Below are 14229 nucleotides of genomic sequence, written 5' to 3'. Positions count from 1 at the left end.
ACTCAGAAATGGTTGCAAACAAAGCGCTGGAACAGCAGTTGGGAGAAGGCATCCTTCAATTTGCAAAAGAAGAGTGGTCCAAAAATTCCAGTAGAGAGGTGTAAGAAACTCATTTATGGTTACAGGAAGTGACTGATTTCAGTTATTTTTTCCAAAGGGGGTGCTACCAAATATTAAGTTAAGGGTGCCAATAATTTTGTCCAGTGCATTTTTTGGGTTCTGTGTGGAATTGTAACAGATTTGACTTATCTTCTCTGTTTTTTTGTGTTGTTCCAATGCAAACAAAAAAATAAATAAATATGCGAGTACCAAAACATTTGCAACTGCAAGAATTTTCTGAGCGAAGGGTTGCATTTTCTGACAGAATTGCAAGGTTGCCGTTATTTTTGGCCATGACTGTATATGTACAAACGACTGCAATTTCCAGTTAAAATGAACACTAGAGGCAGTAAAACTCTGACAACTTTTATTCCTTTTAACACAAAGTATGATTTATAGGTACAGAGTTTGGATTAACAAAGCCTAATCTTCACACAATTACTTGCAGAATATTATGTTTTGACTTCAAAACTATTTTAACATCTTGTGCAATTTGAAAATTGATACTTCTGATGTATCAATGTATGTAGAGGCGCGTATTTCCTATGAGCCTGGGTTGAATACTTCACTTGCAATTAGTAAATTCTAATTCTTGTCAGGTTGTGGCCAGTTCAATTCCAACTTATGGACTGACAGCGAGGTGATTAAATTCTACTCAACCCTGGACAACAAATGGATTCGGGTTCATGCCAAAAGCGTCAGTGTCAGAGCAGTCTAAAAGCAAAGCCAAACAAAAGACATAATTGAAGAAGAGGAGGAAAAATCAACAAAGAAAGACATTAGATGCCAGGATGACAAACATGCCAAGGCTTATTAAAGGAGGTCAGTGTTAGCATGTTAATCCAGAGGAGCTCTAGAGGATGAAGGCAAATGCCTCTGGGCTGCTGTGTGCAGCTGGGAAACAAACAGATTAAAACGCGCCACGGCCAAACAAACCCGTGCACACGCGTATATTAGCTCATAGATGATGTTGTTATTGCCAGGGTGAAGTGCTGTGACATATATATGCTTGCAAATAGGTTTTTGCTCACAGCAATCGTTGCTCAAAGAGATTCACGCTAGAGATCCACTAAAGGACAAACCATTTTGGGTGGGTTCAAGTTTTCTACATAGCTTCAGGTTTGCACTGGGTTTAGGTTTGTGATAAATAAAAAATGCAGTTTTATTATAAATATTTTATGCACTAACTTAACTTGTTATATCTTTGAGTTAGAGTTTGTGAAAATGGGGGCATAAGAGTTTACACAATCATAGATGAAATAGAAAGATATACATTTTAGATTTCTGAGAGATATGCTTTGGTATATACATTTTTTATATAATATAAAATATAAATATAATATATGTACATTATTTAAAATTCAGAATAATATTTACCTAGATGTTTAAAAAATGCCCATGACATATATATATATATACTTATATATTCCTATCAGTATATATCAATCCTAAAAGCCTAAAAGCCATATTCATTAAGGCTGCTTTCATATGGACTACAATATTTCTGTATTTTGAAGCTCTATCCATTGGTAGTCTGTAGGAAAAACCAAATTATCATGTGGTACTGCATAATTTCAGTTGATTGAATGATTCAGTGCTCTGACCATATAACTGTGACATTCAATATAGGATAATATTCTTTGGACATGGATAACTGCAGAAAAAGATGGACCACTTTAACATTTTCTAGTCATGAAATTCTGGCTCTTCTCTTTGTGGCTGTGGAGATATTCTTACAGCAAATGAAGCCTAATTAAACGTTAGCATAAGGGAGGGAGAAAGATGATAAAGACCAAACAGCTCTACTGTACTGGGGGAGCGAGCCTTTCGCTCTGTCCCAGTTTTGTTCCCTATAGAGATAGATGCAAAGATATGCATTGAAGAATGACAGTACAGCAGCCAGCAGCTCAAGGCAGTGCGACTGACTCTCTGTAGAGTAAAGAAAAATCAGTCGATTTATGACCAGTCAAGCCTTTGTTATATGGAAGCAGACAGGGCAGAGATCTCAAACCAAAAATAAATAAATGCGTGGGTGGATAGGTAGGCATGTACTTACATACTGTGTGTGTGTGTGTCTATCTATCTATCCATATATATACACAGTGCACAGCATAAATGAGTACACCCCCTCTGAATAAATATAAAAGATGTATTTTCTTAATGATCACTAATATAATTAAAGAAAAGATGGCAACATTTAAATGTATTATACATATACTTAATAAAAACAACAAAATATATGCTAATATCTTCTGTAAAATAAGTAAATTAGCCAATTTTGTTGAAATGAAAGATTGCAGAAATGAGTAAACCCTAGATGTAATTCAGCAAATGTATAATATTCTAGTACTTAGTATGTACTCCAGAACTTTAAGTATACTGCTCTGAACCTTCTTGGCACTGAGTGTACAAGTTCATGACAAATTTTCACATCTGTCCTGTTTAACTCCTAGAGGACAACCTCCTTTAATGCCCTGGTCATTATTGGGGAGTTCTGCTCAGCTCGTCTCTACAGAATCCCCCACAGCTGCTCAAAAGCATTAAGATTGAGTGAAACACATGTCCACTGAAGGATTTTTACCTTGGGAGAATGAATCTTCATTGTCATGCTGAAAAAATGCTCATTTAATGCAGGGAATGAGGGGAGGGTAGCATCTACAGTTTCAGTTTTTTGTTTAACATCACACAGTGGTATGTGAATTCAAAGCAGCATTGATAAAACACAACTCCCTCACACCTTCAGCACTCACACATCCCTATGTAAGAGCTTTACTACCACTGAACGTCACTGTGGGTACCAGGCACTTCTCACTGTACTCCTCCTCTAGCAACACCAGAACATTTTAGATGCTTTTAGATCTGAAATTATTCACTTGGTCTCTTGAGACCAAAGTATGGACTCCCAGAAGTCTATATTTTGTAAATATGGGCCTTGGAAGAGGCTTGCGCTTTGGTTACAGTAGGTAATTTCTAGTGGTGACAATAACTTTTGCCGGCTCTGAGACACTTGCATGGTACTTCTCCAGCTGTTTTAGTAACTCATCACTAAATGAAAACTTAAAGTGAAGACCTGATTATTTCAGGAGCCTTGTCACAAGTTCATTGTTTTTGAATGTCGGTGCTACTTCTGCTATATTTTCACACTTAAAACAATAATTTGGTATTCCTCTTGTACCACTGTCCTCTTTTGTGCTAAGAAATAAATCACCTGGCAGTTCTCTCCCAAGTGGTTTCATTGTTGACAGCATTAAGTCTGTGTATGATTCAGCAGGCTATAAAACCTTTAACTGTCAGGAAATGACTTGTCTTTAAAAGTTTTGATTCAATATACTTACCTGTTGATCAAAAATAGCCTTAAACCTAACCTTTTTTAGTTTTATTTAGTAACCTTCAGGAGGGTGTACTCATTTTTGCAACACATTTTATCACTTTGATAAGAAACTTTATATATACACACATACACACACATCAGTATAGTATATTCTCAACCTGGTCTCATGATGAAAACATACCTGTGGGATTTTTTTTCTGAGGTGCAAAATGCTTACCAATAAGTACATATCAATGCAGTTTCCAACTGAAATGGACACTAGAGGCAGTAAAACATTGAGCACTTTTAATCGTTTTCTTACACAGTTTTTATTACAGCTCCATATGTTACACTTCCCGGTGTTCTGACAAATAATGCTACCTATCAGATTATGCTACCAACACTGCATTTTTAATACTGTAATGGTAGGTTCAGGGTTGAGTAGGTGTACACAACAGAGTAGCAAAATTTGTCAGAACACCAGATGTAACATGCTTGTTTGGTAGCTTAGTCAGCACAGAGTTGAACTTAGGATGTGGAATTCTTGGGCATGAATCCTGTGAAACATGACTCAGGATGAAAGTGCTGAAAGATGAGAGATCAAAAACAAGCTAAACCGGCATTTTTGCGGTTGCATTTTTACGTCACATTCACTTTTGTTCATACTATCAGGTAGGTTTAGGTGTAGGGCAGATGGTACGTTATTTTAAAATGTCATGGAGCATTAGAGTTATAGCGTCACTCAACGGATATTTCAAGTCAGAATTGTAGTGACACGTACAAAACAGCTGCGGCCGGAAACTAACAATAAATTACATTTTCTATTGTGTTTTGTTAACGTCTACACTTACCCCAACCGTAAATCTACCCCTTACAATAATGCAAAAAAGTAATTATTTCAGTACATCTGTATAGCATCTAGCCTTTACCATAAAACGTACCATATGCACGCTCATCTGTTTTGGGGAAACACTCTTTTAGCGCCAGTCAGTGGACATTTTTGTTGGAAACTGCAGTGATATGTACTTATTGGTACATATTTCGTGTCTCAAGAAAAAGTTTCCACAGGTATGTTTGTGCCATGAAACCAGGTTGCATATTCTACATATATATATATATATATATATATATATATATATGTTAGAAAAAATGATCAACTGCCAACAATAAATTTTCATAATTTTTCCAGCTGTGATTGCACTCACAAAAAGCTGACCTAAGCATAACTATATTTTTAGAATAAAACATTATTTGCTTTATTAAAATGATTTTACATATTTATTTGCTCGGTTCTCAGCTGAACATTCATGACATATTAAGTGTTTTCTAGTGTTCTTGCATCTTTCAACAATGAATTTCCACTAAAATGTATATATTTAACAAGAAATAATTATTTGTTCTATTAAAATCTTTTAATTTATTTGCAAATTATACGTATCTGTATAGAAGCCTGTTTCCTCCACTGAATAAAAAAATAAAAAAGGTAACAGCGAGTTTCTCAATTATCTCACAATTTTGACTAATTTTCTTGCAACTGTGAGTTTACATCTTGCAATTCTGACTTATTCTGAGATATAAACTTACAATTGTGAGTTATATAGAATAACAGGATATAAACTTGCCAATTTTGACTTTTTTTCTCAGAATTGTAAGATATAAACTCAGAAGTCTAATTCAGAATTGCAAGTTTATATCTCGCAATTCTGACTTTCTGAACTTGCAATTCTAAGAAAAAAGTCATAAGTGTGGGATATAAACTCACAATTCAAAGAAAAAGTCACAAGTGCAAGATATAAACTCACAGTTCTCAGAAGAATTCTGACTTTATAACTCACAACTGTGAGTTTATAGCACACAGTTCTGAGGAAAAAAGAGTCAGAACTGTTAATATCTCAAAATTCTGACTTCATTTCTCAGAATTGTGAGTTTATAGCTCACAATTTTGACTTTATAAGCCTCAGTTGTGAGTATATATCTTACAATTCTTAGAAATGAAGTCAGAATTGTGAGATATAAACTCGCAAGTCCAATTCAGAATTGCGAGTTTACATCTCACAATTCTGAATTAACTCGTAATTCTGAGAAAAAAAGCCACAAGTGTGAGATATAACCTCGCAATTATGAGAAAAATGACAGAATTGTGAGTTTATATCTCACAATTCTGAATTAACTCGTAATTCTGAGAAAAAAAGCCACAAGTGTGAGATATAACCTCGCAATTATGAGAAAAATGACAGAATTGTGAGTTTACATCTCACAATTCTGAATTAACTCGTAATTCTGAGAAAAAAAGCCACAAGTGTGAGATATAACCTCGCAATTATGAGAAAAATGACAGAATTGTGAGTTTATATCTCACAATTCTGACTTTATAACTCGCATCTGTGTTTATATCTTACAATTCTGAGTAAAAAGTCAGAATTTTGAGATAAAAACTTGCACGTACCTTTTAAAATGTTTTATTCAGTGGCGCTTCCATATATTTGCCATCATATTCCTTATCATATACACATATCTTATACATTTACATATACTGCCCTGTGTGTAAATATGCATGCACACGAGACAGTTCAGAGTTTAAAGAACATTTTCTTTAGGATGTAGTCAAGCAAACAACACAGCTGACAGTATTGGATCAGAATCAAAAGACATTACAGAGACAGACTGCTGAGGGTGAAGGTTTTGCGTGCCACATTACACAGCAGACTGATTAGTGAGAAAAGATTAGTGAAAGTGCAGTGATTTGTTCTCAGCTGTATTACGTGTTTATTTCAACTAGAATCACAGGTTTTACCAAATAAATTTCCAAATCCTTTCCAGTTGTGATTACAATTTTGTGCTCACAAAAAAGCAACTTCCAGCCAACTTGGGTATAAACAGATCTCTAAAAAGATTTTAATAGAACAAATGATACTTTAAACTACAAAATATTAAAACTGGTTGATTTATTTGCAAATATATTAGAAAAATAGCTGCCGTTTGGCATTGTAGTGGTGTACCTACGAAGCAAATTAGTCATTCTTACTGTAGCAGCAGTTTAGTACAGTGCAGTTAGTGGTAATATGTTATAACAATACAATAAAGCCTTTATTAAGCGTTATTTTTAGTAACAGATTGTATAACAGTTGTATAATAAGTCCTAATTAATTAGTATTAAGAGTACACGGTTAATGTTAGTTTATTAAATTCAGAGGGCTACGATACGTTTTACCTGTTTAGAGGTCTTCCAAGGTGAAAAGTGACCTGCAATGGAGAACAAAACCTTTAGCATGCTGAATTTTTAGTATTAGATTTGAAGTGGGAATATTAAGCAAATCAAAACGACAAAATAACCTTTATTATTTTGTTTACACAACAGCTGTTCTCTCTCGAGGTACATTCTGAGCTGTGTAGATGCAGTTTCATTTATTGTTTTATTTATCTTAGCTGTTTTTTGGTTTTCTAAGTGGGGACCAAAAGCCATGTCTGAGATTAGCTCTATTTTGTAATATTATACTTTAATACAACACGTTAATACAAATTTGCGTTAATAACTTGAGAACGTTTCTTGTGTCTTTCAATGGAAGGAAGGAAACTTTTATGCAACAAAGTTCAAACTGGCCTATTTGACAAATGACCTAGAAATAGTGCCGAATAAATATTTAATATCTAGACACTTTTTATTTCAGACTGCCTCATTGTATATTGATTTCAACAATGCAGTCACTGCGTTAATTTCTACCAAATTGCATCATTTGCTGAAATTGTTGTTGTGTTAAGCGTCTGCATAGTTCTAAGTAGTGATCTTTAAAGTGCTTAAAAATAACATGATTACTGTGGAATTACAAAATGAACTGTTTAAAATCAAGACCATTTAATCTGTAATTACAACTGAAGATACAATTCAAACAGCAGCTATTCAAATATCTATTCAATTCAGAACATTTTCTCCTCTCTAAAGCAATTGCATTTTGAGGGCGAGTGATCGCTATGTGAATACTTCACATATCCGTTGTGCAAAAGAGAGATTTGAATGTAAAATATATACAAGTTTGAGCCTACAAACTGTATTTGTTGACAGACAAAAAAGAAAAATATCCTGTTGCAATCAATGAAAGCACACCCAAATCCAATGCCAGAAAGATGCTTAAAATGCACCAAGCGACATCTTCCCCTGGAGGAAAAACATTGGCTGAGATGAGGCGAAAGACCATGAGGCTTCTGAACTCTAATCATAACAAACAGGAAGTAGTGACAGTGTAGAGCACCTCTTGTGGCATTAAGAGGTAAACAATACTCGCCGACATCAAACGGCAGATTCATGAATATTTTCTCTCTAAACTCCTCCTAAATCGGCCTTGAAATGCACAAAACAAACACGCATACAAAGGCTGTCCAGCATCTTGCATTCAACTTCTCCCTCTCCGTCTTTCATGTCTTCCCACAGATGACCTTCAGAAATGAACAAGGCGATGCAAATGACCTGTTTGGAATTAGCGAGAGAGAGACGGAGCGCACAAACATACTAGAGCTGCACAGTTAATCCAGTAAAGAATTAGGATACGGCTGCTGTGAAATGTATTCACTTTTTTATTTGATGTGAATATAAAAATATTTTGTTTTAATTTTAGTGAAAAAACTACCTTCTTAGCTTCATACAATTACGGTTGTCACATGGAGTATTTTAATGATGTCCTTACTGCCTTTCTAGGCCTTGAACATTTTAGTTGCAGGGTCAGAAAGCTTTTGGATTTCATCAAAAATATCTCAATTTGTGTTGTGAAGATGAACGAAGGTCTTACAGGTTTGGAACGACATGAGGATAACTAATGACAGATTTTTCATTTTTGGGTGAACTGTGCCTTTAAGAAGCTTTTGATGGTTTCTGAGTTGCTACATGGAGAAAGCTATTGATGTCCTTATAAGCTTGTCAGAACAGTATTTGCTCTTTAAGGCTCCAGGTTGACTGTGATTAAAATGCTTTAGCGATTATGTTAAACTGACCTTTCAGTCACTATTTTGAACTTCTGATGTATAAAATGTATAAAAATATTTCAGAAGTAGTCCTCCGCTCTTTCTGGATGTGTAGCCTGCATGAAGAATCTGACATGCTCATTTCCACAAAATAAAAGTAGTTTAATGTACACAAAATTCCAATTAAATTTAATAATCCAGTGTGATGTCATGAGTATTCCTATGTATTTTACAGAAAACGTACATTTATATATGTTTGCCTAGACACTAAAACATACATTATTCATGTATTGACAAAATCTGAAATGCAAATCCATTTCCATATGAACAACTCCATATGAACCCTCTCTATGAATATTTAATTAATGGAATTAATTTGATGATTCTATTTATTATCAATGGGATTTTTTTAACACAGTTAAAGATTTTATTCTGACTTACAGGGCTACCTCGTTTCAAAAAATACATAATTTTGAACAAAAATAACTTAAAACTTTAAAGTGAATGACATTTAGCATTGCTCATCATTCAGCCATTACAAGTAATATGTATATTGTTTGCTGTGGGACACAAAAGGAAATTTCTAAAGATGCTGTGATTCAAAAATGGCCATAAAACACACCACAAACGTAGTATAAAATGATCAGAAATAATCTGTTATTTGTGCACTGTAATCCAAATCTTTGCAATCTTTTTTATTTGCCTTGTGTGAAGAACAGACCCAAATTTGTCTATTTATTCCATGATCTTTAAAATAAGGGTAAAATCCCTCACTTTACAAATTTAAAATATGCTGCCGATTTTGAATAAATTATTTTGATTAAGCATATGTTATTATAAATATATATAGTACAAATAAGTCTCTTCTGCTCACCAAGCCTGCATTTATTTGATCCAAAGTGCAGCAAAAACTAAAATTAATACTGACTCCAAGCTTTCGAATGCTATAGTGTATAATGTTACAAAAGCTTTTTATTTTAGATAAATGCTGATCTATGAATCTTTCTATTCATCAGAGAATCCTAAAAAAAATGTACTGATAATAATGATAATAACACAAATTTTGCAAATCAGGATATTAGAATGATTTCTGAAGGATCATGTGACACTGAAGACTGGAATGATGACGCTAAAAATTTAGCTTTGATCCCAAGAAGAAATTACATTTTAAAATATATTCAGATATTTATTTTAAGTTAATTAAAATAGTAAAAATATTTCACAATATTACTGCTTTTGCAGTATTTTAGATCAAATAAATGCAGACTTGGCTTTCTTTAAAAAACATTGAAAATCTTACTGTTCAAAAACTTTATAATTATTCTTACAGTGCATTTTTCTGCCTGTTAAGAAGTTTTTATTTTGTTGAAAAGTGGTTATGTTCAGTTTTAGTAATAGGGTTAGCTAAAAATAAATTCATCATGTAAAGAATTTGTGAATATGTTACATTTTTATAGTTGTAAATACATAACATTTGACTTTTTTTAATGTCAGTGTGTCGACATCAACTTACCCAAACATAAAAAAAGGTACGTTGTTGCACCTGTAAATGTAATGTACAAATACCAATGAGACCAGGCTGGAAACTAAGGATTTTTTTCAGACGGCATCTGATTGTGATTCTAACACTTTAGTGTTTATAATGTGAAGGTGACCTTTTTGAGTTTCTAAAGTATAAAACAGAAACAGACCTCAGCTTTTTAGACATATAGCCAACATAAAGAATCTGACATGCAGTCACCTATTTTAATGCACTTTAAATTCCAATGGAAATTAATAATCACACACTGCCACTCTTTCTTTATGCTGCATTTATAGCACGAGCATGGCGGCAACCGACTGATTAAAAAGCAAAGTGCAGCGTGATGCCGTCGGCTGGGCATGAGTCATCAAATAAGGAGCAGAGAGTCCAACAGGCCACAACTGGGCTGCTTCAGTGAGCACGGCTAAGCAGGAACTCAGTGACACGAGCTGAAAGGAAAGGAAAGTGGCTTGATTGTGCTTCATTTCTATGGACAGAGAAATGAATGGAGGAGTGCTGATACAAGCCTCACCAACGGGGGAATATCAAATGGCCATCTGATGCAAAAAGATAACTACATACTTTACAAAAAAAGAAAATATTTGCTCAAAGTAGCGCTTTGCTGAAAAACCAGGAGCTGTTGGTGCATTGCAGTCGATGGTTATAAATCACACTAAATGAACATAGCAAACAGAAAAGGTCAGTGGATAACAACGCTCGAATTTCAATTCTAATGTAGTTCACATCACATCACAGGACTTAATCAGCTCACGGATGCAGTTGTTAAATATCTCGCCCAATCTGAACCTGCGCTGGTAAACATTCAAATAATCACGACCTAGATTCTCCAACATCCTTGATGCACATTAAGAAGATTATGCTAATAACATTCATCAAATGCCGTAAATTTGTATGATGCAGGTGAGACTAGGAGAGAACGTAATCCAGAAGGGCTTCTATCAGTAATTGTGTCCCACAACATCCTGCCATCTGGCAATTATAGAAGAGCTGCCTCCTTGTCCAAATTTGCTATTCACTAATTGGTGATCACATGAGTGGAGGATGAGAAGAGTCAGGGAGAAAAGATCCTACAGTGCAGAATTCTTTTAAAGACAGAATATAGCAGGGCAAACTGGCCAGCTTGGTTTCTTCGTTTATACGTAGGTATTCGTATGCAACGTTCACAAGCACAAAACTTACTTTTTTAACATTTATTTTTGGCATTTGTATGCCTTTATTTAGATCGGACAGTGTAGTTAGACAGTAAGCAAAGTGGGAGAGAAAAAAACGGCGCTATATGTTGGCGTGCTACCCATGAGGCTATTGGCGCCGACAAAACGTACAATTCTTTTTATATTTTTACTAATGTTTACTAATGTATTTTATAGTTTAAAACATAAAAATGCATTTATGGCTACCTACTTTTAGCTTAAAAATGTCAAATATTCACAGATCTTTTATAAAAATGAAGATATTTGTATCAATACATTATCATTTTATCGATAAACAGTTTAGATTTTTATACCTTACAACCTACCCCCAAACCTACCCATTTTATAGCAAATATAGAAAGATATAAAATATAATTGACCGAAATATGCAGGGAAATGACTCTTTTAATAAAAATATAGCATTAAAAAGATATTTTTAGTCACTAATCCCATTCCTACCTCTAAATCTAACCATAACTATTTCTGTATAGTATAAACAAAAACGTTTTAATTGATTTATTGTGCAAAATATCAAAAGCAATACCAAAAGCAATTTACATTTACATTTACATTTTTACACTGGCCTCCAAAAGTTTGGAAACATCCTTGGCAAAGTGTGGTTTTGGACGATATCAGCATAAACCCTTATAATTTTTTTGGTGCAAATACATTAAAGTAACTTGACATTATCGTTGAAGAGCAACAATAATAATTTTAATTTTGATTACATAATAATGGCAATATATACATGTCAAAGTCAGACATGCCCCTTTGCCAGCTGTGATGCCTGGTTACTGGTTTTAACTTGGCCAAGGTTTTTAAAAGATTTTTGAGTCAGCACACCTTAATAGCTTTAACAACTGATTGCCAATTAAGTTTAGAATACAATGAATTTAGGCCCAGTTTATGCAGAGCTGAAATAGCTGCTAATGGTGGATATTTTGATGAATCGTAGTTTGTGTTTTCCCTTATCAGTGCAGAATTATCACAAATTAAAAAGGATTCATGCCAATATTGTCCAAAACCCCACTTTTCTAGGGCGTTTACAAACTTTTGGAGGGCAGGGTACAAACTTAATAAAAATACCCTGCAACTGCAATTTTGGAATACTAAACTGCTTTACTTAAAGTCTGCACTTTAATTGTGCAAAAGTAGTGCTGAAGTCCAACGAAAGATACTGAAGTATATTTGATTGTGCTAAAGTGTAACTACTGCAAGTATACTTCAGGTACACTTCAAATATCTTGCATTTAAAGGCTGATATTATACAGAGATGTTACAATCCTTATTAATAGTGATATTAAAACCCATTTTAGGCATAATATAAAAAATGTGCATTGTGCAGTAAAGAAATACTCCAAATTAAGTTGAATTTTAATTTTAGATCAGTATGTCAATAAACATGTTAATAGATTTAAATTGCAATTAGTATGTAAGAAATGTATTTTAAATAAATTATGGCTTATTTTGTTTTCATAGGCATTATTCCACACTTTAGTGTCACATAATTCTTCCGAAATAATTTTAATATGCTAACTTGGTGCTTAAGAAAAATTTATTATTATTACCACAATGTTAAAACCAGTTGTGCTGTGAAGTTGTGTATATATACATATACTGTATACAATTTTATAATATCGATTTTCTTGCATTGTATAGAACAAAGAAGTTTTTCTGTACATTGTGATTTTTAATAATAATAAATATCTCTTTTTGTCCTTCCAGGCTCTGTTTGTGGGCTCTAGTGCATACTGATGAAAATATACTGTAGACAGTCAGGACATCTGATGTCCACTTTGCCACAAATCAACGACTTGCTAACCATCGAGTGTTTGCTTTATGACTGAGGTGCATTTCATTAACCAAACAAGATTTAAGCAGCACAGAGATCAGATGGGGAGCATTAATCTTCATTTATTCATAATATACACACAGACCCAGCGGGCAGCAGTTTGACTGCTGAGTACATTGAGATATGAAGCTGCCAGTAGAATATACGCAATATGTTTTATACTGAATGTTGCATATATTCAACAGCATTGCTGGATATTCAATAACATATTTAGATATAAAGTAATAGAAATATAAAATATAAGTGTACATAATATTAATATAAAAATGTGGTGAATATTGATCCTTTAGAGGCCTAATTCATGTTCAGCTTAGGTAAACAACAGTGTGACTGTTCCAGCTGATGAGATATGACCTCTCAGGTGTCTTTCTTGGACAAAACATGTGCTTTTTTTGGTGAAGTGATGTAAATATGCTATGTACATTTACCTCTGAATCTTGTGGGTGAAGATCCATTATCAAATTGCCCTAAACTGTTCTTACTGAGAAGCTAGTAAGTGTTCTCGACATATTACTGTTATGTGAGTTGTCTATGCGTGTGTGCATTTACATCCACTGTCAATTCCCCATAAACTCCTTTTGAAATTGTGAAGCATGTGTCTGGTAAGCTAATGGTCCCATGCCTATATCTGAGTTAATGGGTATAAATCAGCTAATGAGAATATCAGTAGAGCCGGAGCTAATTAGCTCTTTGATGAGACGCTGAGAGGCGTTTGTTTTCCTCAACCAGCTAAGAGTCATCTGCTTCTTTATACACACTCACACATACACATATGCATACACACACACTTTAGGATGGACAGAACTGCTAGTGAAGAGGATAATTGATAAGCTGGATTGATCACACCATACAAGATATTAATACAAGCTCTGAAAAGTCATTTAAACTGCATGTGTAGTCTCTCAAATACACGCCCGCTAAGCCAGACAGAACATTTCCTCTACACACCAGCTATAGTACAACCAAAATAGCAGATGCTTAACTGGTGGCCATGACAACAGTGAGACAGAAAGCACAAGACTGAATGATATCCACCACCTTGTGCATCCATCTAAATTACTCAAATATATAAATGGGTAGCAAAGGAACAGCTTCACAAATGTGATCGAAATAAAACCTTGTGACAATAATTTCAAGCTGAAGAGTGTAGGTTTTTCTTCTATCCTAGCTTAATATGCTGAGCTTTTCAAGGTTGATATCTGTGTATTCTGACTAGCAAAACCATCTAGGGAAACCCAATCTGAAAACAATATAGTACCAGTGCAGAAATTACACACTACAG

General features: G+C 34.2%; 1 protein-coding gene across 6 annotated transcripts in view; it reads right to left on the bottom strand.

Moving 5' to 3' along the window:
- Window positions 1-14229, bottom strand: part of magi2a (membrane associated guanylate kinase, WW and PDZ domain containing 2a) — a 258295-nt gene that overhangs the window by 35662 nt on the left and 208404 nt on the right. For 5 of the 6 annotated variants that reach the window (XM_051107367.1, XM_051107368.1, XM_051107371.1 and 2 more), the window contains exon 11: window positions 6621-6652. The exons of the other annotated variant lie outside the window; for it this stretch is intronic. In XM_051107367.1, coding sequence (XP_050963324.1) covers window positions 6621-6652 — 32 coding nt within the window. The remainder of the gene's footprint in view (window positions 1-6620; window positions 6653-14229) is intronic. 6 annotated transcript variants of the gene reach the window in all.

This window comes from Labeo rohita, chromosome 4 (assembly GCF_022985175.1).
Source record: "Labeo rohita strain BAU-BD-2019 chromosome 4, IGBB_LRoh.1.0, whole genome shotgun sequence".
NCBI classification, from domain to species: Eukaryota; Metazoa; Chordata; class Actinopteri; order Cypriniformes; family Cyprinidae; genus Labeo; species Labeo rohita.
Note: the sequence above shows the minus strand (reverse complement) of the source record. Positions and strands in the feature narration are given on the sequence as shown.